Raw genomic sequence first — 24,787 nt, forward strand, 5'->3', positions numbered from 1 at the left:
CGCGGGAGGTGCTTGGCTTCCGTTAAACAGCTTCTTGTGCTACCCGGGCTAGCCACGCGGTGCCGTGTGCCGCTCTGTTGTGCGTGTCCTTTTGTACCGTGACGTTTAGAGGACCTGGATAGCTGATAGAGCAGGTTCGCCTGGGCTGCAGTGATGGCGTATGTTCTGGGAAATGCCCACCCCATGATTACCGGTGTGCTTTCCCTGTTAGGGATGTGCGAGAAGACTAACACGCTGGGGTTACAATATGGTTCGTGCAAATTTTCAACAGCCTGATACATGCGCGATGGACCTTCAAGGGGAGGGAGTGCCGTTATTATGCGCGCAGTTGAGTCCGTGTGGAATTTTGTGCGGCGAAACAACAGCATGCCAAATCGCCGCAACCTCCCGGTCATTTCCGGTTACACAGCAGGCGATGGCAAGGAATAAGTCCCAGGTACCTTGGGAGAGGCAGACCATTAAACTCAACTAGAGTAATGTAATGGGACGTGTGCATGTCGTCGGGCTTTGGATTGGTTGGTTAGGAGCGGTTGGCATGTTGTAAGCAGTACGACGCAGGGTACGATAGACTGCCATTAACGAAAATTAGCTACCTGATGTGCGTTGCCTATCCTTGTAGACAATCATGGCAGCTATACTATGCAAATATTTTGTTCCCGCTGCTTATGGATGTAGCAAGGTTGTGATCAAAACACGCATGGAAGGACAAGTTGCCCCAGTCAATCGGTGAAGATTATGTATAGCTCAACAAAATGACGGTCGGAGAAACGGCCGTCGTGACCGCGACTGGGGACTCATCCCTTTTGTTAGGACGGGCCGGATGCCCAGTATGGCTCAATCCTGAGCGCTTTTTAGCACCGGACTTTAACGCAGATGCTTGTGTCGCTGACTTGCGGCGTTATGTAAGTATAGCTGAGGTTTCATCTGCACGATCAACCATTCTTCCAATAGTTGCATAGCCTATCGTCCTCTGTATCGCACATGTTTTAGTCATTAATATATCGCAAAGGCATATAAGATACTATGGAGTACATCAGGCAGCAACTTGCAACTTCTTCCTTGAAATGTCCTCCAGGTTCCACTCGCGACCCTGCAGAACGAGCTCAGCAGTTACCTGGCGACCCTCAAGACCAAGGTAGTTATAATATTTTGAAGTTGCTTGGGTTGCGCATATCTGCCACGTTAAACTCACCTGCTTGGTAATTCGCAGCTAGTTGAAGTCATCAATGAGGACTATGCTGACTATGTGGGACTTAGTGGCCGGCTGGCGAACGTCGAGGGGTCCGTGGTGCGCATGCGGAAGCCCCTCCTTGACCTGCGGGTGAGGCAAATACCGTACCGTCGCATGTGGGTTCGCTCATACACAGAAGGCACGGGGGAGATGGCCACGGGACGTAGCAGTTGGGGTATGGGGCCGACAATGTGCTTTGACAATGTGAGCACTTGTGCCAGGGCATCTACCGGGTCGCCCGCATGTCGAATCTGTCTGGATTCGAGGGGAGCAGTGACTTAACCTCAGACCCACGCGCGGGAAGCCGTTCGCCGCGTATTTCCAGACGCTGTGGCAGATGAACGCCAAGGGCCTGGACCTTGGCGACGTGTTGCCAAGCTAGTTACTGGCCGCCCTAATCCTAACGGACGTGATCTCCTCTGCCATACCACACGCAGGACAAACTGCATGCGGTACAGGAGGCCGTTCGCTCGGAGCTCAACTCCCTCAACCAGGTGCGGCTAATGAGTCAGGTCAAGGCGCTGGGGCTCGGCCGAGCCAGGGATGGCTTTGTGGAGGACGGGATTGTAAATTCCATCTCCGCATGGATCCTGCGGCAAAAGGGCATTGGCACCATTCCTGCGCCTTTTCCTACTCCAAACCCCCATGTACGTACGTCCGCGTTCTAGGGCCTCCGCAAGCGCAAGGAGGTGGCCACCCAGCGGGCGCTTTTGGAGCTGATCCTGGAGGTGTCGCACGTAGCGGCCAAGGTGGGCACACGAAATAAGAACTGACCCGTAATGGGCTTCGGCGGCTTTTGCTGGCGCAGTAGAACGATTAATGAAACAAAGCTGGATTCCGGCATGGACTTGGGTGATTAGCACGGGACTAGGGACATGCGAGTGACCGGCCGCGTAGGTGCATCCGGGTGGATTCGTTGGTATGGGTGTGTGTGGCTTTTGGTATGCCGTGGAAGGCACGGACTGCCCCGACATCTCCTGATCCCCTGCATCCTAACCACGCTTCCTGGCGTCCCTTGCCGCGGCAGGTCGACAAGCTGCTTGAGGAGCTGGCCGCTTCGGACCGAAGCGGGAGTACTACTCCAGCAGCTGCAGCAAATGGCGCAGCTCCTGGCGGTCCTGCTAGCGCAGATGGCTCCGGAGCCGGCTCTGGGACCAGCGATGCGGAGCTTCTGGCGCAGTGTCGTATGCTGGAGCGAGTTGCGGCCGAGGTCAGCCGGCTGGCTTTCCTGGCCAACAAGGGCAAGGTGAGTCGAATGGGGTCTGGTGCACTGGCGAATGGAAGAGGGTGTGTGGAGGTTGCGAAGCGATACACGGTAGGCGATGCGGGTCGGGGCGGCGCCTGATCCCCTTTCCATTGTCCAAGTGATCCACCACGTGATCCATTTTCCATTGTCGCTTTAAAGGCTGGCGAATCCCCTTTCCACTCGCACCCGGACATCGTGGTGGATTTCCTAGCCCTTCCCCCGCCATCGTGTGTGGTTCGTCTTTCCCCCGCCATCCCTACCTCCAGGACCTGGCCTTCGTACGCTCCCTGGAGCCCCGCATTGCCGCCCACCGCGCTGCGCTGAGGAGCCGCCTTGCAACAGCCCTGGCGCTGGCGCTGGCGCCCGCCCCGCCTGGAGAAGGCTCCGCTGCCCCCTCGGGGCCACGCAGTATAGCCGCGGCCCTGCATGCCCTGCATGCCGCCGCGGACCTCGGGGAAGCTGCGACGGCGGATGCAGCAGTACGTTCGGTAGTAGTGGCGCCGCTAGTGGAGCGGCTGGTTGGAGAGCACAAGGGGTAGGTGGCCGGACGCCTGGTGCAGGCAGGCGACCGAAAATTTAGGCCGGTTCGACCGCAGCTGCGGTTTAGCGTCCTCTACCTGCTGCCCTGCAACCCGCTTATTCCATCAACCTATCCGTGCAGGCACTCTTCCGTTTCCCTTTCCGTGGCTAGCGCTGGTGCCGTCCCTGGTTCCGCGGGCGGCGGTGGCGGCCTTCCTGCCCTGCTGGGCAGCATCCTGTCGGCCATCCGTGCTCAGCTGGGGCCGCTGCTGGATGCCAGTCTTGTTCCTGGGTCGGCCCTGCGTTCCATTGACCTGCTGTCCAATGCGGTGCTGGACGAGGTCCAAGGCACGCTGGCCGCGGCAATGCCTGGTAGGGGGCCCCTGGGATGCGGCGGGGCCGTTGAGTAAGGCGGCGTGCCTCCAGGGGCTGAGCTATAGATGGGTCTGGCCTGAAGCACAGGGATAAGGCGGGGACGGCGTCTTCCTGGCTCTCTGCAGTGTCATCCTCGTGTTTGCACGGATGCTTTTGCTCTCTCCTGTCAGGCGCGTAGGCCTAAAGTGTTGTCCGGTGCTGCCCTTCAGTGCACTTGCATCCTGGCAGCCAGCTGGGCCCCATCGTAACGAACGTCCACCATGCCAGCACACCTTTACCCGACCGCCGTCCCCTGCGTACAGGCGTGTTTTCCCCTGGCGTGCCCCCCGCATTCCACGCCAACTATCTGGCTACTCTGGCTTGGCTACGGCAACTGGAGGGCATGTGCGCGACCCGTGGGTCGGTGGAGCGCCTGCGGTCTTCAGCTGCCTATGCCAGTCTGATGCGGCGCTGGAACACGTCTGTGTACTTCTCGCTGCTGTACCAAGAGGTTGCGGGTAAGACCCGCACGCGCGTTGCCGTAAGCTTACACAGGCCTTCAAACTGCGATGCATCTATAAGAGCGAATAAAAGCGAATATGCCGGCAGGTTGGAAGGACTCTTGGGCTGACAAAATGTGCATGTGTGTCTTTATGGCAGCATCGCTTATTCGCGTGTGTAGCAAAGGAGTTGACATGTGTATTGCTTCGCCCTATGTTTCCACGTACCACGGCTTCAAGCCTCGTGTCCTTTAACACCAAGTCCTCTAGGTCTTTCCAGCCAGCCTTTCTGGCGGGTGCCGTTGCATTGCCCTTCCCCTTCCCTCTACTCTGCAGGTGAGCTGGAGGACGCTCTGTCGACTGATAAGCTGGAGCTGGCGGCTCTTGCAGGCACCAACTCGGTCGGTGGAACGGGCCCCATTACCACCGCGGCACCGCCGCAGCTCGCAGCGACGGCGGCCCTGCTGCGCTGTCTCCGTCGTGCCGTCAGTCCCGACGTCGTACTACCCCCCCTGACGGACCGTTTTCTGCGCCTGGTGTTGCAGCTTGCGCAGCGCTATGCCACGTGGGTGGCAGCTGCCGCAACGGCCCGACGGGAAGGCCCTGCTCCCGCTGCTGCCGGCGCCGGCACCGCTGGCAGCGGTGTGGCACCGGTGACCCCGACGGCAGCGCCACTAGCGCAAGGCGTCGGCTCTGGTGCGACCGGAAGTCCCGGTGGTGCCAGTCCCAGTGGCCCGGCGGCATGGGCCCCGATGCTGCCTGCGGACGAAGTATTTGCAGTCGTGGCCGACACGGAGACGGTGCGTGTTGGGCTGCGATCGCTGGGGACACTGGTCACGTGTTGCGGGGAAGGCAATAAGCACTCCGGGCACAGGAGGCAAGATGCCCATCGGGTCCAGGAGGGTCCAAACACGTGCACACACACATTTTTCCGCGACACATCTCTCTCTCTCTCTCTCTCTCTCTCTCTCTCTCTCTGCGACTCCGTTGTGTAGCAGGGCAGCCTGCATGCTGCTGTCTAGGGAGGGCATTGATGCAACTGGCGAGCCGCCGTGTCCCAGTGGCGACACCTCCTGCCACGGCTGTTTCCCTCAAGTTTGCACGCCGGGCATCATGGAGGTCTTCTGTTCGGACTGACCTTGCTGCGTCTGTTTTTGCTGGGACGGGGCCACCCATCCACAGGTCAACCAGGCTCTACTGGGCTCTGTCACAGCAGCGTTCCTGGAGCTCCTACCTCCAGCACCCCCGTCGTCACAGCAAGCTGCCGCCGGGTCGTTAGAAGCGGCCCAAGGCAAACCCCCCGCCGGGGCCAACAGCGATGGGGCCACCAGCGCCGCTGAGACAGCGGCGAGCTCCTCTGATGCGGTAGCAGCTGCAGTGCGAGGTGCGCTGGCGGAGGTGGCCGCCGCTGTGCAGTCTAGCGGCCGCAGCCTCGCGGCGGCGGTAACGGATGAGGTGGTGGAGCGCTGTGCCTCGGCTGTACGGCAGCTCAAGGGCATTACCGCCACGTACAGGGTGACGTCAAAGGCGCCGCCGGTTCGCGCCAGCCACTACGTTTCTGGAGTGCTTACGCCATTGCGGCAATTGTTGGAGGCTGGGCCGGTGAAGCGATTGGCACCGGAGCTTCAGCAGGTGCGTGAGAGCCACATGATTGATGTGGAGCCGTCCCGGCATGCGCGTGTAGCTGCAGATGCGGGCTTGCTTACTGTTATCCTTAAGAGTTGGAGTTTAGGAGCTGTGCATAAGCGCAACGCTTGCGAGGGGTGGTATGTGTTGAGCTATGAAAAGGCTTGGGGACCCCTACTTGGGGACATTTTCACTCATTTGGGGATTTTGACTCAATAGGATGTATAGCGTACTGTATAGGATGTCTTCGGACCGCTGGCGATATCACGCGAGGCAAAGGGCCGCCTGGAGAGCTGTGCACGTATCATGATCTAATGTGACGTGTCCTCAACCACCCTGACGACGCAGGAGTTGGTGGTGGTGCCCGTGGCTGAGGGCGTGTGCTCGCGCTATGCGGCCCTGGCGGATGAGCTGCTGGTGTCGGTGCGGAAGACGGAGAGCAGTCTCAAGAGGCTCAAGAAGGCGAAGGGAGGGGCGGGCGGCGAGGAAGGTAGGGCCCGGGCTCGTCACGGGGTGTTCGCATGTCAGGGTGGCTGAGTGAGTGCCAAAGCCCAACGACCAATGGGTTGTTGCAAATGGTGGTGAACCGGTCGCCGGGTGGTGTTGAGTTTTGTGATCCCGTGCTTGTGTGCGGAATGAACCCGGTCGCGGTGAGCACGGACGCGGGTTATCTATTAGGTACTTAATCCTGGGTTATCTACAAGGCTGCGACATGGCATGCTGAGTTGCTCTCGTGGTTCTTTGTACGAATCACGCACTAGCGCAAAGCGCGTGCGGTGCAACGGGGCTTGCGTTCCGGTGTTATCGTGGCTCTTGCTCAGAGACCCATCGCACAAGGCGCACCTTTCACTCAACCTCTCTCTGATCACACGAGGGATAACGTTAGCCATGGAACAACATTGCCTGCGCTGAACCAGGCAAGCCCCCTCCCTAACCGAATCGCCATCCCCCGACAGACTCGGCGGCTGGTTTGTCCGACTCGGACAAGATCACCCTGCAGCTGCACCTGGACGTGGAGGAGCTGGGGGTGCAGCTGAACCAGCTGCTGCTGCCGCCAGGCAGCGACCCCGCCGCGCTGCTGCCGGCCTTCCGCCGACTCAAGGAAGTAGTGGCGCCGCCGCCTGGGCTTCCGCAGCCGCTAGGTGGCGGAGGCGTGAGTGGAAGCCTGTTGTGAAACGTTTGTTGGCAGCTTGGCTTTTGGCGTTTTGGTGTCCTGAGCAGCGCAGGCGTACCCGGCGGCCTGTGTCTAGGTGAGACTTCCCGGGCAATGGATTGTCAATCCGCTGAGCGGCCCGTGGCGGACAATTTTGTATCAGTGCCGATATTCCCGAACGTAAGGTGCAACCCACTCTGTGTCTTGCCTGAGGCCGTTCTGGGTCTTCGCGGATTTCGTATGGGTGTGTGCGCTCGACGGGCCTGCCTGGGTGGAAAATGGTTTGGGCCTGAACGTGTACGTGTTGGATGTGTTTTGTTCTGTGCACGAAAGCACCTGTCGTGACCTTTGCAAGCTGTAACGGATGAGGTTCGCAGGGAGCTGTGTAGCGGCAGCCATCTCTGCTTGCCCGTGTGCTCCGGCCGGCGGAGGTGTGCATTTGCATAAGGGCCCGCTGCCCGCGGTGGCAAGTCACGCTGCAGGGTCAACGAGTACACGGTCCAGCCAGACAGCGGAACGGCGCGGGGAAGATGTACCTAAGACGTTAGGGGGCCTATGCGGGAAAGGGGGCAGGATAACGCTGGTTCGGGCACCAAGTCCTGCGTTGTACCCGGTATGTTGGTGAGCGGACGGATTGATTGGGGTGACCCGGGAGGGTCATAAGTCTCTGGCCGGCAGCTGGCGGATGGGCCTGTAAGGCTAAGGAAGGCTTGGGTTCCGCCTGCTCGCTTTAAAGCCTCACCGCCCACCTCCATGGCGGCCTAACTAAAAGGCCAGTCACGAAATGCCGCGCACGGACGTGTACCACAGACACGCATACGGCAAATAACGGTTACCATTAATGACGACATGCATGTTACGAGGGAGGCGTTGACTCAATAGGCTTGTCTGTAATCCGAAATCCAATTCTGCACTGCTCTTCTGCAACGGTAAAGTTGTACTTGTTTGTGCGTCCCGTGGGTCATTTCATTGTTTTCAACCTCACAGGACGGCATTGTAGCGCGAGCGTGCTGCTCTATTTTCTGGTGAAGGTTAAGGTCAAATTACCTTGGAGTGCAGCTCTTGCTGACTGCATTCCTATGGAAAATTTGGGTCCAACGTGTACAGCTGAATCCTCTCCGCGTGCGTCAAGCATTCAGGTGGTCAGTTTTTCTATTAATTCGCAACACTGTACGCCAAACTATAATGATGAACATCATCGGGCTGCACCCGGGATCTTAGCTACCCAGGGTCCTTGTCAGCCCACAGCCCCAATCCACTCTGCGGCAGAACCCAAGCTCTTGCTTCGCCATGCAATAAGCATCAGACATATATAGGCTAGGTGTGTTTATGAACAGTGCTTTACGTTGCCGTGTTGAAAGCTCTGACGCGTCGGAACTACTCGACGCGTCAAAGACTTTGCCTACCTGTAATATTACTCTTCCCTAGACACGCATAATTGCTGAGCAATGTCCCAACAGCTTCTAAGCTTTGTGCGCCAGGCAAGCAGGGCCCGGACTCAGCTGTTCGCCCTGACAGCGGCATCTGCGGGTCTCATCGCGTGCGGAATGACAGATGGACGCCCTGATAATGAAACAATGTCGCGGTTGAAACTCCCGGACGTTATCCCTGCTGCGAGGGCCGACGCGAAGATAGAAGCGCAGCAGACGGGTAGCAAACTGCCAGCAACGGTCTCAATTGCGCTGACTGGATTTGAAGACGTTCAGGTACTGCTCTACAAAGGAAGAAATTTGTTGTGGGTTCGTGATCCTTCACGGTGTTGTCATTCAGCTGCTCTGTCGCTATACAACTCACTTGCAGGATGTGAACGGATTTGTGACTTCAGCACTTCAGAAGACGTTAAAACACCAGAAAAACTCTCCCCTGCAATCCATGGTGTCCTCCCGGACTGGTGCGTTTATTGGTTAGGAAGTTCGTTGGGCCCGTCGCTTTCACCGAGAACTCAATAGCTCATCCTGCACAGCCAGGGTCGGACTGGCGCACCGGTAGATGCCAGCGGTGACCCCTCATGTTGGGGCTCTCCTTCCTCTCCGTTGCAGACACCGACAGTTCCAACCTCTCGCCACTTAGCTTCGGCCAGCAGGCGCCCGCGCCCACTCTGGAGCCAGCCGCCTTCTACTCCCAGCTAGAAAAGCAGCCTCTGTCGGAAAAGGTGAGAGTCAAGGCGCGGTTCACTCCCATGGCGGGGCCAAGCCAGTGACCTTTCCCTGGCCACTACGCCCTACGGCGACACGGCGGTGCGCAGATTCTGATCCTGGACGACATCATCGACTCGGTCATCATGGAAGCCCAGAGATCGGCTGAGGTGTCGGGCCTCACGGTACGGTGTACGGGGTACGGTATTGGGTACCCAATACGGTACGGTATTGGGGTATTGGTAGTCGGGGCAAGGGCAGGGGGTCCTTAAAAGGCATTGGAATGGTTGAATTTTGGTTTTCTTGAGGTGAACTGCTGCGCCCTTGTCTTTGCTTCTTCAGGCTACAGTCCACACGGCCAAACCAGGAGCCATTGTGCCATTGTTAGCCTCTACGCCTGGCCCCGGTTCCGTACCACATGATGATTCGCTCCTCGCGGTACCTCCAACCCAGTCCCCCTCTTTCCGCTTCTCTTTCCCCAGGTGGGCATGCTGGGCGGGGGCCTGGCCTGCTACGCGCTGGTGGGCTGGTGGGCTGATCTGGCACTACCAGGTGGGGAGGAGTGTTGGCGTGCTAGGGAGGGGGGAGGTGGAGGGTAGGGGTACGGTATCCTGAATAGACATGGGCGTTAATGCCCCGTTGGAGCTATTGGGAGGGATGGAATGGAAAGGGCAGGTGGCAACCCTTAGCGTGCGCACCATGATGCGTTTGTCAGTGCGGCTAACCGCTCCTCCTTTCCCCAATATGCCCCCGTGGCTCCATCCCACCCGCTCACCCAGGTGTGGGTACGGTGGCTTGCAGCGCGGTAGCGGGCACTGCGGGGCACCATAGGGCCCAAGTGGCGGCGAAACGCACCCGCACTCGGTGAGGTCTGAATGGGCCGCAGCTGGGGGTTGCGGGGAGTCAGGGCCGGGAGGGTGAGGAGCGGTAAAGGAGAACAGACCGCGAGGCGAGGCGCGGCGAGGTGGAAGTAGCTGAGAGGGCAACGGGAGAAACTAAAACGAATCCCCGAAACGCCCGCGGTTGAGCTCCTTGCGAGCCGTCGTGTTTATGCAGGTCCTAGGGCTCCCTGCATCGCTCCTCCACCTCGCATCCTCGGTATAGACCCCTAGCCCTCCTAGCCGTTCTCTTGCGCCCCCACGTCCTCCTCTCCGTATCCTGTAGGCTGCTGAACGCCGTTTTGGACAGCCAGCCGGTGGGGCTCCGTAACGCCTTCATCGACTACCTGTCGGCGCCCTCCCTGGACGTCAAACAGCGCATCGCATCCGAAGTCCGCCCCGCGGTCTTCTTTCGGGACTTTTACACTGCCGTACAGCCACTGTTGAAGCAGGTACTTGTTTCCGTGGGGGGCAGCCAGGAGCTGGTCCTGAGGACCGCCGCATGAGGGGCGGGCGGGTAGTGCAGGGGTAATGCAGGGGTGTGTGGTTAAGGATGTTGGGGGGGTATCGGCGCGTCGAAAGGAAGAGGTGGGTGGCCCCCCGGTGGGTGACGGGAGGAAAGAGGGTCGCGTGTCGGACCGCGGGGTGCTGGGGGGGAGGGTGTGTTAAAGTTTCGGTTCGTCACAGATAAATAGCAGCGTCAGAACCTTTGCAGCGATCCTTTAATCCCATTTGGTCCCTTTTGGGAGCCGCTTCCCTCCTCGTATCTCAACGAAGCGCGCACTAGCCAAAAAGTTGTCGAATCAACATTTGGGCTGTATCGGCTGTTTCTGCAAAGAAGTACAGTGCAGTACAACGGCAGCAGTACAGTGTTGCAGCTCTCAGCGCAAGGGCTATGCCTCAAGGCGCCCGTATGGGAGTAGTGATGTGGGCTGTTCGCCGGTGTGCTTGAAAGGCAGCACGCCGGTGACCTGCGGCATTATTTCTACATTGTTGCTTTTCATTTGTAGTTCCATCGTTGGTATCGTTGATATCGTTGGTTGTTGTTGCTAGCCGGCGTTGGGACAACAGCGATGCTAGGCCTGTGTCGTATTGTGTCGTATTGTGTCGTACTGTGTCGCCTCGTATGCAGCATCTGCAGCAGCAGCCCCACGGTTTGGTGCGCAATGGCAAATGCACGTTGCTGCACTGGGGTGGGGCGGGGACACCAGGCGCAACAACTGTATCTTGCACGATAAAGATGCACGGCATGGCATTGTTTCATCGGAAAGCTGTTGGTGTTTATGTCTGTTTGTGTGTGTGTGGGGGGGGGGCACAAAGAAGCACTATGGCGGAGTGTTGGCAGATGTGGTGGGAGGGAGGGGGGGGGGAGGTGCGGCCGGCCTTGGGTCAGCTGAAGCCCTTGGAGAGGCCTGGCCTCGCCGTGCCCGGGGTCCAGGACGCCTCAGGTCCGGGCCCAGCTGCTTCCTGCCGGGTGTCAGCTGTCGGCTGTCAGGGTGAGGATATCGGGGAGGGAGGAAGGCAAGCAGGTCCGCCCGGGACACGACTTCTTCCTCATCAGCTCGGCCTGTCGCATGCAATGAGGCGTGACTGTGCTGATTACATGCCTCTCCCAATTAAAACGGCGGCGGCTGCGTGTTGGAAGTTTCGTGGTTCGTAAATCTGTTAAAGAAGGAAAAGAAGGAAAAGGTAATTGAAACGCAGTGAGCTGATTGATGACTGGTGGCGGGTTTAGGGTGTCCGCTGGGCCGGCGTGTTGGGATGTCATAAATGTTTTGCTTTGGGCCAAGTAACGAGCTGCGTGCCTCTTGTTTTCGAATTATGAATGAACCAATCTTCGTTGTGCATCATGCGGTGTCTCAAGTTGCTGGTGTCTGCTATTATTTCGTCGCTAGAAATGGCGGCCGGTGGCTGCCCTTAAGAGCTACAGAACGCCAAGGAGAAATGTTTCCGCGCACACGACATGCGCGCACACGCAGCTGCAACTACATTTTCATATCCCGTTCTGACTCTTAGCCCACCCACCCATTCGTTATGCCGCGCCGCGACTTCCTGTCTGCTGCTTGCATGTGCTCGACGGTTCAACGAAAAATGCTCTTTCCAAATGGGCCCTTCTTTGGTGACCGGTCACACGGTCGTCAGAGCAAAGTGGAGGCGGATGCAGCGGCGCAAGCTGTACTGGTGCCCCTTAACTGAGGGAAACATGCCAGAACGTGGGAAAGCAAACTGGATAGCACAGTCAAATTATTTTTTCTGCACCCACCCATCACATGAGTACATTGGCGGCGGTGCAACATTGGTTTGTGGCGGCGCGCACCTTCACAAAGGTGCGCGCCGTCGGGCGCATGTTATAAGGCAGGGGCATCGCAAAATACAGGGTGATGGGGGCCAGGCAGCGATCGAGCGCAATGTTTAATTTGATATCCTTAATGCCTGAGCCTGTCATGTCCTTGAGACCGCAAAGCGCTGCGTTGACATCTTTGCAACCGGCGGCTTTCGATGTATTGGGGCTTGTAAAGGGCATTGCATTTCTATCGGTGCTACTTAAAGCCGAAGAGTGAGATATGCTTGATATTTTGTAACGTTTCAACCCTGAACGTGTCTGTAACCATTACTACTTATGGGGACTGTCCACGACGGTACGACCCGCCAAAATCAGATTGCGAGATTCCGACAACGGCGCCGATGCAACTACGATGCCTCGATGCTCATCAGGAATTGATCTTCCTTTCGACGAATTGATTAACACCTTGGTTTCCGGTAGCTCGCGCAACTTGCCGTCAGTGTCGCTAGAGTTTGGGGGACTAGAAGGCTGCGATACAATGTTGACAAGGCAGTATCCGGCTTTTGGTAGCACTAACACAAAGATTGCCCAAGAGAGGATTGAACTTCACAAAGTTTCGATTTTTGACTCATGGCGTAGAGGACATTTACCGCAGCCGCAGCGGGTGCTTACGCGCGTGGAGTCTTCCAAACTGGACCATCATGCCAAGGATGATGCTTATAACAGGCACGCACCTGCTCACGGTCCTGTTATCGGCTATCCCGGCAGTGTTCAGACAGGGTTTCGAGGTCACTATACAGTTATTCAGTATCTGAAGCACACATTTGTAATTGTATCCATACCTGAGTCATCCAATTGAAACACTGCATTTTACAGGCCGAAGTACTGTAATCGCAGCGGGGGGGCCCACAGTTTGGTATGCACTCCTTAGGTCTTCATTTACTTTGGTTGCGGAAAAATACTTTGGTTGTGGAAAAATCCAAGTACTTAAGTGGCTGAAGGATTCCCTTGCTGACTCGCAGCAATATTGTCCTGTTCCGTCTTGCTGAGGTCCAATCCTCCCATCACCCACTCAATCCTTGCTTTATTGTCCACCCGGCAATCGGTTGTGCCCCTAACAACCCGTCATCAATACCTTTTCTCTCCCCTTCACCTCCATGGATTTCTGTCCCCACCCCCTTAGGAACATGCAGCAACAGATGGGCTGGAGTCACCTGAACCCCCTGGAGTACCATTTTGAGCGGGGGCTCTACTACCACGAAATCGTGCCCAACCTGATTTGCGGCACACAGCCCCGCAATGCCAGCGATGTGGACATTCTGGCGGAGTCGGAGCGAATAACCCACATCCTCAACCTGCAGCAGGACAAGGACATGCACTACTGGGGTGTCAAGCTGGAGGACATCCGGCGGGCCTGCTCGCGCCACTCCATCAACCACATGCGGCGTCCGGTGAGAGAGTGGGGCCCCGGGGGTTGAGGGGAGGAGGGCCGAGTGCCCAGAGGGGCGAGGTGGGAGGAGGGGGACAGAGCAAGGCCTGAAGCGGATCTCGATCCTTCCCGGGATGTCAGCAGGCCCCCCAGTACTGGGCCGTACAGGGGCCGTACGGGGAAATACGCCGGGATTAGTGACTCCGCTCTGGGCGGGGAGGGGACTGATCTTGGGCGCATGATGAATAGGTTCGGTTAGGGCAGGGTAGGAGCAGGGCGAAGGGCTGGCCGGGGGGATGAACATTTTACCCTGTCAGCAAGGGTCTCGGCTCTCATGTGCATTGCGCCTCATTAGGGGGTTCTAGGTGGGGCACTGATGCTCTGGGATCCTGCGCCCCTCGCCCCCTCGCTGCCCTCCCGACTGGCCTTCACCTGCCTTGTTGCGCGCTGCTGCCACCCACCCTGCCCCGCTTTACGGGTGCCCCCTCCTTGCCCCTCCCCGGGTATCACGAAACCCCCAGGCCCGTGACTTCGACCCGCACAGCCTCCGTCGTACGATCCCTGGAGCGGTGCATTCCTTGGCTCAGGCGCTCAACAGCGGGGGCAGGTGAGGAGCCCCGGGGGTGCGAGAAGGTTGTTATTGTGGTGGCGGTGGTGGCGATGATTGGGGGGAGAGTTGGGGGAAACCGCCTAGATCTACCTACCTACCTGCTCACCAGCCCCCAAGGGCCGGAGACCAGCATTGGACCTCGCTACGGCGGCCGTCCGGGTGACGAAGTGCGTACGAAAGCGTGTACACGTACCGGGGAGGCCCCCCGAGATAGTTGTGCGGTTGAGGACCTGGTTGAGGGATCCGCCTCCACTGCCGGTCTGCCGCCCACTACACCGGCCGCATCCGCATCCGGACGCGCATATGCACTACAAAAAGCCTACGGACTCACCCGTACAGCAATACACACACGAATACACGCCGCACGTCCCTCACCGCGCTCCCTGGCGGGTTGCCTCACGAGCAGAGTGTACGTCCATTGTACGGCGGGACTGGGCCGCGCTCCGGCGGTGTGTATTGCCTACCTGTACTGGTGAGTTTCAATACTCTGGCCGCTGTACCCGTATCCGTACCCGTACCCGTACTCACCGGACCGTACACGCAGTACATGGACGGGGGCCTGGGTTAAGGGCAATGGGAGCCACTGCGTCCAATGTGCCAAGTCCTTTTCCACTTCTTTGACTGAGCCAAACACCGCATGCATAAATACATACATACATTGGACTAATCGTGAAGAGTGCCTACCGTCGCCTACGTGTCTGTGTCGGTCGCTGCATAACGACATGAAATTAGGAAGCCAGGGGGGGATGTAGCTGCTGGTCGCTGAAGAGGCCTCTCTCTCAAGATGCTCGCAGAGCGCTTTAGCGCGTATCCATAGATGACGTGTGTGCCGTGCTGTACGGCAGCCGCCACTGGTTCGTTGGCGATGGAGAAACGCCATATGTGTGCGTGTGGGTATCTGCCCCCCCCCCCGGCTGCACAGGTTCACGCAGCTGCAGCTGGACGAGGCCTACTCGTACCTCACCTCCCTGAGGCCGTGCGGGCCCAAGCGGGACGCCATTCGGGGGGCCACCTACGACGTGCTGGCGTGCAGCGGGTGCTGCGCTGCAAACAACGGCCACAACGGTCACAACAACGGTCAGCATAACTCCCACAACGGCCACAGCAGCAACGGCGCCGACTTTCAAGCCTTCGACTCGCTGCCCTCTGACTCCTTCGCCACTCTGACCGAGGACGACCGCTTCGCTCTGCAGTACCGGATCCTCAGAGGCCTCTGTTGAGAGGGGGCTGGGGCGCTGGGAGCCGGGGAGGGGAGGGGAGGGGAGGGGAGGGGGGAAAAGGGAAGGGGAGGCGGAAGGATCTGCCTCCGTCCCCTCCGTAGGGGTAGGAGCAGTGGGAAGGTGGGTTGTGGCTGCGGCGAGGTTACGTTGACCAGGCGGCTGAACTACTGTGGTGCTGTGTAGTGAGAGGCCGGGAGGGGCCAGGAGGGGGGAGGAGGGGAGGCGGGAGGAGGTGTCGTGTTTGTATTACCTGAGCGGGTGGGGGGCGCATGAACGAACTGGCGGTGGGGTGGCACGCGAGTACCTTCACACCGAAGGAAGCAGTCACCAGCAGCGATATGGTATACCTTTGTTGTGTAGGTGGGTGTATGTATGTATGTATGTGCTGGGGAAAGGGATTGCATATTGACGTTCACACGTCAAGAGGAATGATTTGAAGCGGTGGGTGGTCTTCGTCGCGGCAGCTGCTTCCTTGGCCTGATCCCACAGGCCAGGACGAGGAAGGAGGTCGGACCAGCCGGGGTGGCTTCATGCCCGCTGTAGGGCCCGGGGGGTGTGGGAGCCGGGAAACAGAAGCAGGTTGATTGATAGGTATGATAGATATGCGCAATAATGATTACCACCGTACAGCCGTCTGGTGAGTCGGTGTCCACATGCCACCTGACCGCTATTCCTAAATTATTAAATTGCCGCCGCCGGAGCTAGAGCACAGACACAACGACATCGCTGCAGCGTAGCGGCGGCGGCGGCGGCGGTTGTGCCGTCGGTCGGTCACTGATGTCATTTTCGAACGGACACACACCTTGGGGTGGCACACCTACCTATCCACCTACCCACCTTCGTAGGTGGCGCGATGGAGTGGACAACTGGCTGGCTGTATGGCTCAGTGCGGCAGCAAGCTGGCAGGAATAATGAAAGGGTTGAGTTGTAGTCGTTGTGCTAATGATTTTTGTGTGGCAACGGGGTTGGGGGGGTGAGGAGGGACGCAAAGTGGCGGGGGGGGGCTGGAGTGACCCAACTGCACATCGAGACGTCCGGCGAACACCGGACCGGCACGGCGCGGCGCCGCTGCCGTCGTACGTTTTGGCGCATTGCATTGATTCATACTATGCACAAATTTTGGATGATATTAACTTAGGGGATGGTTAGGTTTTGAGGGTTCGTATGCTGTGTCTTTGGGACGTCTGTCTGTACGTCTGCTGCTATCTGCAAATGTTGATGATTGTTGTTGATTGTTGATGTTCGTACGCACCTCTGTTCAATATTGCTTTTGCTTCTGTTTGACTGGAGTTTCCAACCCCGTATGTCTGGTGCTTCTTACCAACCTGGAGTCTTAGATATATAAGACCCAAGCCTGGATCGACAGCAAAGATATTTTTGCCCTTTGGCATCGGTCTGTTCCATGATTAGTTTTCTTGTGGACGGACCAGGGACAGCGGTCGGATCAATGTGGTCGCGAAACGTGCGCCGTTTGTTTGCTGCCACTTGTATGGCGCCAGTGGCCCGGCCAGCCACATAGCACATGTCACATAGCAGCAACCCAGCCTCCGTTGTCTCTGGGCCTTGTTGACGCGGAGCGCGGGAGCGGCGCCCCTACCCGCCGCCGCCGGCGGCGGGGTGAAGCTAGTGCGACTCCGGCGGGCGGGCGGGGGGACCTACCGGGCGGTGGTGGGGCACTGCTGGTCAGCAGCGGGGACGTACAATTGTACGGAAGTGCGTTGCTATCTCCCTCCCTAGGTGCCGTCGGTTTTCCACTCATGGAAGCGGCGGCTCGCCAACATCCAGGGACAAGATAAAAGCGTAAGCGTAAGTGACGGACCCTTGCGCTACTTTGCGTTTTCATTGTCTTTTGCATCTGTGCACACATCATCTGCGCTTGTGGCTGTGCCGAGACATGTGGGCTCGGGAGAACCTGGAATGGTCGTCGCTGGGGGGGGAGCCCCTTAGCGCGACCAGATAGATCGTCGTATCGTCTGTGATGTCATCCCTGAAGACCGTCTCATCAAAAAATAAGCATCATTGTCCAAATCAAGTGGAATGTTGTCACGCATTTATATCTTTAGACCTTTAAATGGCTGTTTCCAAAGCTGTTTCATGTGCGTGTGCACCGCATCCCGGCGTTTTACTGTCGTTGTTGTTGACAATTAGTAGCGGCACATGCTTTCTGGCAACTGACTGAAAGGCACAGGTTGCCCGTTTCAGACTGCTTGCCGGGTGATACGTACGACTGATGAGCCGTGTTCTTCTCAACACATCGGTGTCTTCTTTACAGCCAGATAGATACGTCCTTGCTTTTGCGTGTACGGCGTATGAAGTATGAATTGCGGCACGCGTGAAGGCCACTGACGTCCAAACTCATCACAACTCTTCCGAAAAAAACCCGAGGGAGCGACTGAAACATATACATACATACACATGGGGTCCACGAGAGGGGCATCTCGTCCCCGTCTGCTAGGATCTGGATATCAAATCTATGATGCGGCTATTTCCACAGTAGCATAAAGTTCAAACCCAAAATTACTTGCACCAACAACCGCACCCGATTTAGCACACAGACATGCGCGTCTTTGTTGGTTGTTGACGACTTAGTGCACAAACCCAAACACACGCGCATGTGTGCACGCACAGGCGGACACACATACATACACACATACACGTGTGTGCTGGTTTGCCGCAAACAGAGGACACACACGCGAACACACCAGAGGGCGCACATAAATACGTATGCACATATACACAGCGGTGCCCTCCTTACCGCTGCGCCCTCAGAACCAGACCTCCCACCATCCTGTATCTCAGATGGTAGTAGAGAAGTGAGCAATAATCATGACAGCCAGCCGCACTGCACCCTCGGGCAACGGGCGAAGACCGGTGACGATGTCGACGATATGTCCCAACTTCAGCCACTTCCGATTCCGTTCTGTACCTCTAGCTTCAAAGTTTTGTTGCCTTCCTTAAGCGCAGTTAAGACCAAGGCTAAATCTTTAAATCTGCACATACGAAGAAGTGACGTGATGAGTGCATCAAGCCATACGCGCCAAAAAGTAAAAGCCGACTTATGCTGATTATGTACCTAAACTTATTATACCTTAAGAAAATATCTACCACGTGTGACACGAAAAACTTGCGATATGAGTGGTGGTCCCCCGGGACAAAGCCCACCGCCGCTTTTAATAATTTGACTGAAAATCAGCCTTCAAAGAGCAAAATTCAATTTATCCCAAAATGCTAGCATATCTAGGACTGCGGTTTGCCCACAAGCCAACGTTTTCTGTACCCGTCTTGACACGCGCTGGACACATACATAATACATACATACATACATACATACATACATACATACGTGCGTACGTACATACATGCATACATACGTATGTATGTGCAAGGTCAACACATACTGCCAGTCGCCGTGACCATCACCAACAGGCCGCCGCACATAACCGCCGCACACACATCCCACACCCCCTGCCTCATCATCGGGGACGACCCATTAGCGTGTCGCAGCTGCTCGCTACGGGGTTGGGTTGGGTTGGGTTGGGTGGGTTAAGGACTCGGATACCTGTAAATAGTGGTCCTTGACGTGCGCCGCCATGAGCTGGGGCAGAAGACACACATACGAGGCTCGAAATAAATTACGGCATAAATTACGGCACACAGGAATAGGCTCCAGAACCAAGATGTCGCCGAGTGCAGGTTGCCGCACGTTTCAGAAACTGCTTACTTGCTGTAGAGTGGACTGGAAGGCGGAACTGGATTCCTCAACCCGTAACGCGAAAACGACCATTTCTTTCAAATAGAGGACAACAGTCATATTCAGTAAGAAGGAAAGGTAACCATAGCTATTATGATGACGATAATATAATAATAATGTTACCGTTAACGATTACGAAAGATAAACAATATGTTTGTGATAGCATCAACTGCTCAAGGATTCCAATGTAAGGTACAATTGCAAACACTGCTGCTGCACATTCTGAGCCCTCCTGCTTCCACAGCACGACCCGACCTAAAGCTGAGATCCTCCCAAGCCTTTGAGAGGCGCTGCATGATATTGCCAAGACCTTCAAACCATGATGTCCTGCTCAGCATGCACGGGTTGGGTGAGCACCAGCCCCCCCAGTCCGCGATCGCCAAGCCCCTCACCCTTTCCTTCCCCCCGCCCCCCGCCCAATGGACCACCGACCCGCACGCGGTGGCCACAGTCGCCTCAGGACACCTTGCTGGGGGCTGTCCCCTGGCCGGGCCATGCCGTCGTGCCGGTCACTATAACCGTCATAGAGCCGCTGAAACTGCAGCTCACCAGCCGCTCCGGAACCCCCTCCCCCTCCTCCTCCTCCTGTTGCTGCTGCACACCGTCCGTACCTCTCCTCCAACGAAACGGACCCACCTCACCTCCTCCCCGGTGGCGGAGCTAATGAGGCGCAGCGGGGACCCTTTGTTGCACTGCATGGCGCTTACCGGTGATGTGGTGTATGATGATGTGATGTATGATGTGATGTATGAAGTGATGATGTGATGTGCGCCACCTCCGGGGGGGTTCGGTCGCTGCCGCTGCCCACCCCCGGGCGCCCGTTTCTTCCCCCGAGCTCCCCACACCGGCACGGCACGGCATGCTGTGACATGCAAAAGGAAAACACACGCCGTGTCTGTGGCCGTGTGGCTTCCGTGCTCAGCCCCCGCGGACCACCCGTCCGGGGGACCCTCTTCGCCCTGCTCCGTACACACACACACACCCTCTCTCTCTTTCTCTCTCTCTCTCTCTCTCTCACACACACACATACATGCGCACACGCATTTCAAAGCTCAACTGGCCATGCCCCCTGATAAAAAGATGTCTTATATAATCCTCAGTCGCCCGCAATCTTAACGAATATGAGCCCAAGCATGTGTCACCACCTATACTCTTGTTCATCTAGCACTCGAGTTTTCTCCGCCATGTGCTCAGTACGACGCCGTACGACACAGCATGTCGGTGTAAGAATGGGAGCCTCTCTCCAACTCCAGATATCACGAAGCAAAAACGACCTGGTGCTGACAGGTAACGATGGAACCCCTCAAAGGCGCTCAGCCGTCGGCGAATGGAGCAAGCGCCCGGCTCCGCCCGGAGCCTTGAGACAATACTGTACCGCACTGTACCGCACTGCACTGCAGTACCTTCTTCCCTTCCGGCCATTTCCGTGCACATGCAACCAAGCCATACCCCGTCCATTCTTCTGTCCCCTCCGAGGCGTGAGGAAAAGAGACCAGCGCAAGAAGGCAAAATTTGATAACTCACGCACCTATGTACTATCTATGTAATACGCGCTAGTGCAAGCGGGCCAAGCAGGGGGGCGGCTGTCGCTTTGAGAAAGTACGTGCCCGCTCCGAGCCTGCGGGGGCCCGGCTCGGAAGCTTCCGAAAGGCGCACCTCCATCCCCTCGGTCTCCGGAATGTCTATCAATGCGGCTCAACATCACATCTCATTTGAAGATTCAATCAATGTGCCAACCATCACTCAGCGGGATAAAGCCGGATTACACCTCAGGCGGGAGCTGTACCGCAACCCCCTGCTCCTCCTCAGACCTCTACTTATTGTGACCTCTGTAACCCACAGGCCGGCTAACACACGGCGGTCAACAAAACTGATTCCCCGAAATAAACACTGTATAGAAAGCACCTTCCTGGCGCCTCCTCCGCCTCCTCCGCCCCCCCCAGGCAGTGCGATAACGTTTACCTCTCCTCCACCTCCGTCCCCTCATACGCCGCCATGGCCTGATCAGGACATTATCCTTCCGGGACCTCCCGCACAGCACCGCCGCAGTAGCTCTCCGCTTTTTTTACGATCGTCTTTTACGGTTGTGTACGGCAAAGCTGCGTGCACGCACACAACCGCACGCGCACAAGCCAAAACAACCAGATTTCTGGCCCGTGTCAGGTTCATCGCGTTTCGCCTCATGGGAACGGTTCCCACCGCCCCGCCGCCGCGGGTGCGCTTGTAACAGTCGCATGGGTCGGCGGGTGCTGATGTACTGCCGGGGCTTCACGACCCCCCGCCAGCAACGGTCGGGGGTAATCGCACGGACTTCATCCGCAGCTGGAGTGACGGCATCGGTGCAGCTGGACGGCAGCAGCTGTTGCTGCTACTGCTGTCGGCAGCGGCAGCGGCGCTGTCGGCGGCGTCACAGGGTCTAGACTCGTTACCGCACACGGCGCCACCACCACAGCCGCCGTACACTCCGACCCCGCCGTTGCCGTCACAGCTGCCACTGCTGCTCTCGCTGCTGGGGGAGGTGTCGCCCAGAGGGCCGTGTATCATACTTGGCGACGATGTGAACGAGCTGGCGGCGGAGAAGCCGGTGCTGACGTAGGGCGCCGCGGCGCTTGCTGGACAGGTAGCCCCGGCGCTGCTTTCCGGTTGCCGCAACACCCCGGCAGGAAGCGGGGGCCGCCAGAGCTGCTGTTGCTGCAGCTGCAGCTGCTGTCGTTGCCGCTGCTGTTGTTGCTGCTGCTCCTGGTATTGCCGATTTTGCTGTTGCTGTTGCTGCAGCTGCAACGCTATCGTATGCGAGCAGGAGTACGAGTGTGGAAGCGCAGACGGTGTGAGCCACCGGGACTTGGTCGGCAAGCCAATGCCTGCCGTATGCTCGGCCTTCCGCTTGAACCTATGGGCCTTGTGAAGCGAGCTGCCGTCCATGTCCTCATGTGCACCTGTAGCTGCACCGTCATCAAGCCCACCCACACTCCCGGCAAGGCCCGCAGCTGCCGGAACTGTATCCAGAGCTTGACCGGCACCCGCAGTAGCAGCAGCAGCTGCCGCAGGAGGCGGAGGAACAGCGGTAGGGAGAGCTGCAGGGCTCCAAGCTTGGAAGGCGGTAGAGGCTCGATGTGGTTGGATGTGGCTGGTGTGGAGGAGGACTGGGTGTAGAGCGGCACCAGGTGGGGCATACACATCATCAGTGAAGCATTCCGGTAGCCAGTTGGCCAGCACCGCGTGCCTGGTGCGCCATGGCGGCAGGTCATGGCGCTTAACCGCAGCTTCCCGTTCCAAGGCGTCCGCCATCAGGCTGACGATGGCGGTGACTGACGCCATCGTGCCGATCATTAGCTGCGGAAGCGCGGTAACGCATGCAGCATAAGTTCCGCCTGGGAGACCAGTATAATGAAATCGGTCTCGGAATTCTAAGTCGACGACGATGGCGGCACCTGCAGGCAAAAGAGTGCGAAGCGAGTGGCGGCGGTGAACCCAAACGATATTTGATAACGGTCGTGCAACGAATTGTAAAATTTTTTCCTTAGTCGAGGAAAGCACACTTGAGAAATGCTAACCCATAACTACACACATTTGGCATACGCTCCTCAGCGGTAGGGTTGTTGATAGGGTTCCAACTTGTCCCTTAGGACAATTTTTCAGCTGGCAGCCCCAGGCCTCCGAAAGACTTGTGCTTACCGCCAAATTGCGTTTGAACGAGAAGATATTGATGTCTCAAGCTGTGGAATCCATTGGGAAGGCTGGTTCGAACCGTCACGAGCAGTTGCTTTTCGGCCAAAGCGCGGCCTAAAGCACGCGCCGATCCATAGCTCACTGAATTACAGCATTCACGAACGATTCCACGAACAACGTTTAAGGCCGTGTGCTCGGATAGGGATAAGTGAGCGCCATGACGCGCCGGGCAGTCTAATGAAGAAGTCGCGTCCATGGAAATATAACACTTCTCGCATAGGCAATAAAGCAATATCCATAGAGACGTTTAATGGTTGGTACTCCCTTGCGGCAAAGTCGGCGAGGCCAAAAGGCAGGGCAGTAAATTGTCACGTGGGTTCAGTTTGCAGGGCCAGACCTGAACGGCTTGAAACTTCTAGCCTTTCTGTAATTAAAAACCTTTTAATCACTGTTATGGTATTAGGGAAAGCTCACAACTTTTGGAGGATTGGCACATTATCAGGCAAAAATTGGCATTAATGGCACCCGCTCTGGTGGCACCATTCCCCCCACTACAAGGTAAACCAAAGATCAATTTAAATTGCTTAACTATCTACGAGCTACCATCCATAGGTAGTGTCCACATGATGTGGCGATGCGCAACCTGAAACAGATTCTTGGTTACGTCATGAACGGCAAAGCCCTGCTGGGGCATGCTCCCTAGGGCTCCATCCCACTACAAGAAGTATTAGAGAAAATCAAATATAAGAAAATCCTATTATTAAATGTCTTACATCAGCCGCTGGTTGCATCAATCATGTGGTTCCCAGACGTGCCCTTGCGGAGGTTGACCTATGGTCCACCAAGACCATGAGCAACCCTATCACGCTAGGAATGACATATTGAATCAATCCTAGTTAAATATTCAGTAAATTGTCCCACGGCTAGGGGTATGCAGGCTACGTCTTGTGGGCCGCGTAAATACTGCGAGCTTGCGTTAAGTAAGCTGGGTTAGTTGGGCGTAAGGCCCAATGCGTAACTGTTAGACTAACTGTTTCGCAACGGCCCGTGTCCTCAGGGCCGTCATTTATTGCGCGCATTAAGCTGGTTAGCTTATCTTGTTTTTGTTGTTCAGCGCGCGCTGATCAACAAAACAGGTCCCGCGCCTTCGGCGCGCTTTCTGTTACTATACCGCTGTGCCTTCGGCTCGTCAGCGAGACCCATCGGGTAGAGTGCAGTGGAGAATATAAGCACTAGCACCATAGAGTTAGCCCACCTTATTGAAGCACCTTTAGTAGTGCTAGTGGCGGCGGATGTCCCGGTATCGCTAGGCATGACTCCGCTGGTGAAGGCAACTCACAGTTATCCTACATAGCTAACTGGAATGTCACAGACTGGCATTTCCTCGAGGGCTTCTGCGACGCAGTTTATGCCCCCTGCTTTCTCCGGAGCGGGTCAACAACTCCCGCCCACCCCGGACCCAACAAGCTTGCCCCTGCAGCTACAACACTAAATGTCCGCTTGACGACGCATTTCATCAAGCTCGTCCCCGAGGTTTGGGCGCGACGCTGAAGGTTTGCTCTTCAGCGGATCAGGAATTCGACGTCCGCCCACACCGGTGGTGGCTATGTGGGCACTTCGCCCCATCCCTTCCGCGTGGCGACGGGCTCTACGACCCCAGGCGTGGAGTTTCCGGGGCAGCACGAGTAGTCCGATATGTCCACCACCTCCGTGCCCCTGCATGCTAGGGCCTCGGCGCGGCTGGCCGCTTGGAAGGCAATTGGAGCAGATGCGCGCACATTGCACGTCTTGAAGCATGGTGTCCCGGTGGAGTTTCGAGGTAACCGCCCCCCGCCTGCTTTTGACCTGCCAAGTTTTCCTGCTACAGACGAGCAGAGCCGTTGGTGGTTGGAGAAGGAGGAGCCTCGCCTGGTGGCGCTCGGGGCCATCTCGCGGGTAGACCCCTCCCGTGCGGTTGATCATGTGGTGAACGCCTTTTGTGTCCCGAAACCGGACAGTGGTTCTTGGCGTTTGGTCGTCAACCTGAAGAGGATGAACGTAGCGCAGAAAGCTTACAAGTGCCGGTACGAAACCCTCCGCACCCTGCGGCGTATGGGCCTCGAGGGCTCCTGGATGGTGAAGGTTGATTTGGCGGACGCCTTTTACCACATCCCTATTCGCCCAGCGGATCGGCGTTTCTTCA

At 57.2% G+C, this 24,787-nt stretch overlaps 4 protein-coding genes across 4 annotated transcripts; 2 read left to right on the top strand and 2 right to left on the bottom strand.

The window, feature by feature from the left end:
- Positions 1-752: 752 nt before the first annotated feature.
- cog2 (component of oligomeric golgi complex 2) lies at positions 753-10,148 on the top strand (the record flags this gene model as incomplete). The annotated part of the gene is made up of 20 exons (XM_002947042.1): positions 753-902; positions 1,076-1,135; positions 1,211-1,321; positions 1,669-1,725; positions 1,900-1,980; positions 2,259-2,477; positions 2,744-3,012; positions 3,139-3,368; positions 3,674-3,868; positions 4,187-4,650; positions 5,033-5,482; positions 5,825-5,966; positions 6,433-6,629; positions 8,090-8,335; positions 8,430-8,520; positions 8,669-8,781; positions 8,875-8,949; positions 9,247-9,316; positions 9,544-9,628; positions 9,929-10,148. 20 exons carry the CDS (start codon positions 753-755, stop codon positions 10,146-10,148), a joined length of 3,525 nt encoding a protein of 1,174 aa, XP_002947088.1.
- An 883-nt stretch (positions 10,149-11,031) lies between these two features.
- Positions 11,032-12,166, bottom strand: VOLCADRAFT_87358 (uncharacterized protein; the record flags this gene model as incomplete). The annotated part of the gene is made up of 2 exons (XM_002947173.1): positions 11,032-11,130; positions 11,960-12,166. The coding sequence occupies 2 exons, from the start codon at positions 12,164-12,166 to the stop codon at positions 11,032-11,034; spliced, it is 306 nt and encodes a 101-aa protein (XP_002947219.1).
- Positions 12,167-13,125: 959 nt separating this feature from the next.
- On the top strand, positions 13,126-15,185 carry VOLCADRAFT_56904 (uncharacterized protein; the record flags this gene model as incomplete). The annotated part of the gene is made up of 5 exons (XM_002947043.1): positions 13,126-13,377; positions 13,877-13,962; positions 14,369-14,437; positions 14,888-14,992; positions 15,074-15,185. 5 exons carry the CDS (start codon positions 13,126-13,128, stop codon positions 15,183-15,185), a joined length of 624 nt encoding a protein of 207 aa, XP_002947089.1.
- A 6,019-nt stretch (positions 15,186-21,204) lies between these two features.
- Positions 21,205-22,861, bottom strand: VOLCADRAFT_87360 (uncharacterized protein; the record flags this gene model as incomplete). The annotated part of the gene is made up of 3 exons (XM_002947174.1): positions 21,205-21,502; positions 21,773-22,367; positions 22,612-22,861. The coding sequence occupies 3 exons, from the start codon at positions 22,859-22,861 to the stop codon at positions 21,205-21,207; spliced, it is 1,143 nt and encodes a 380-aa protein (XP_002947220.1).
- Positions 22,862-24,787: the final 1,926 nt, after the last annotated feature.

Source organism: Volvox carteri (assembly GCF_000143455.1).
Source record: "Volvox carteri f. nagariensis unplaced genomic scaffold VOLCAscaffold_5, whole genome shotgun sequence".
Lineage (NCBI taxonomy): Eukaryota > Viridiplantae > Chlorophyta > Chlorophyceae > Chlamydomonadales > Volvocaceae > Volvox > Volvox carteri.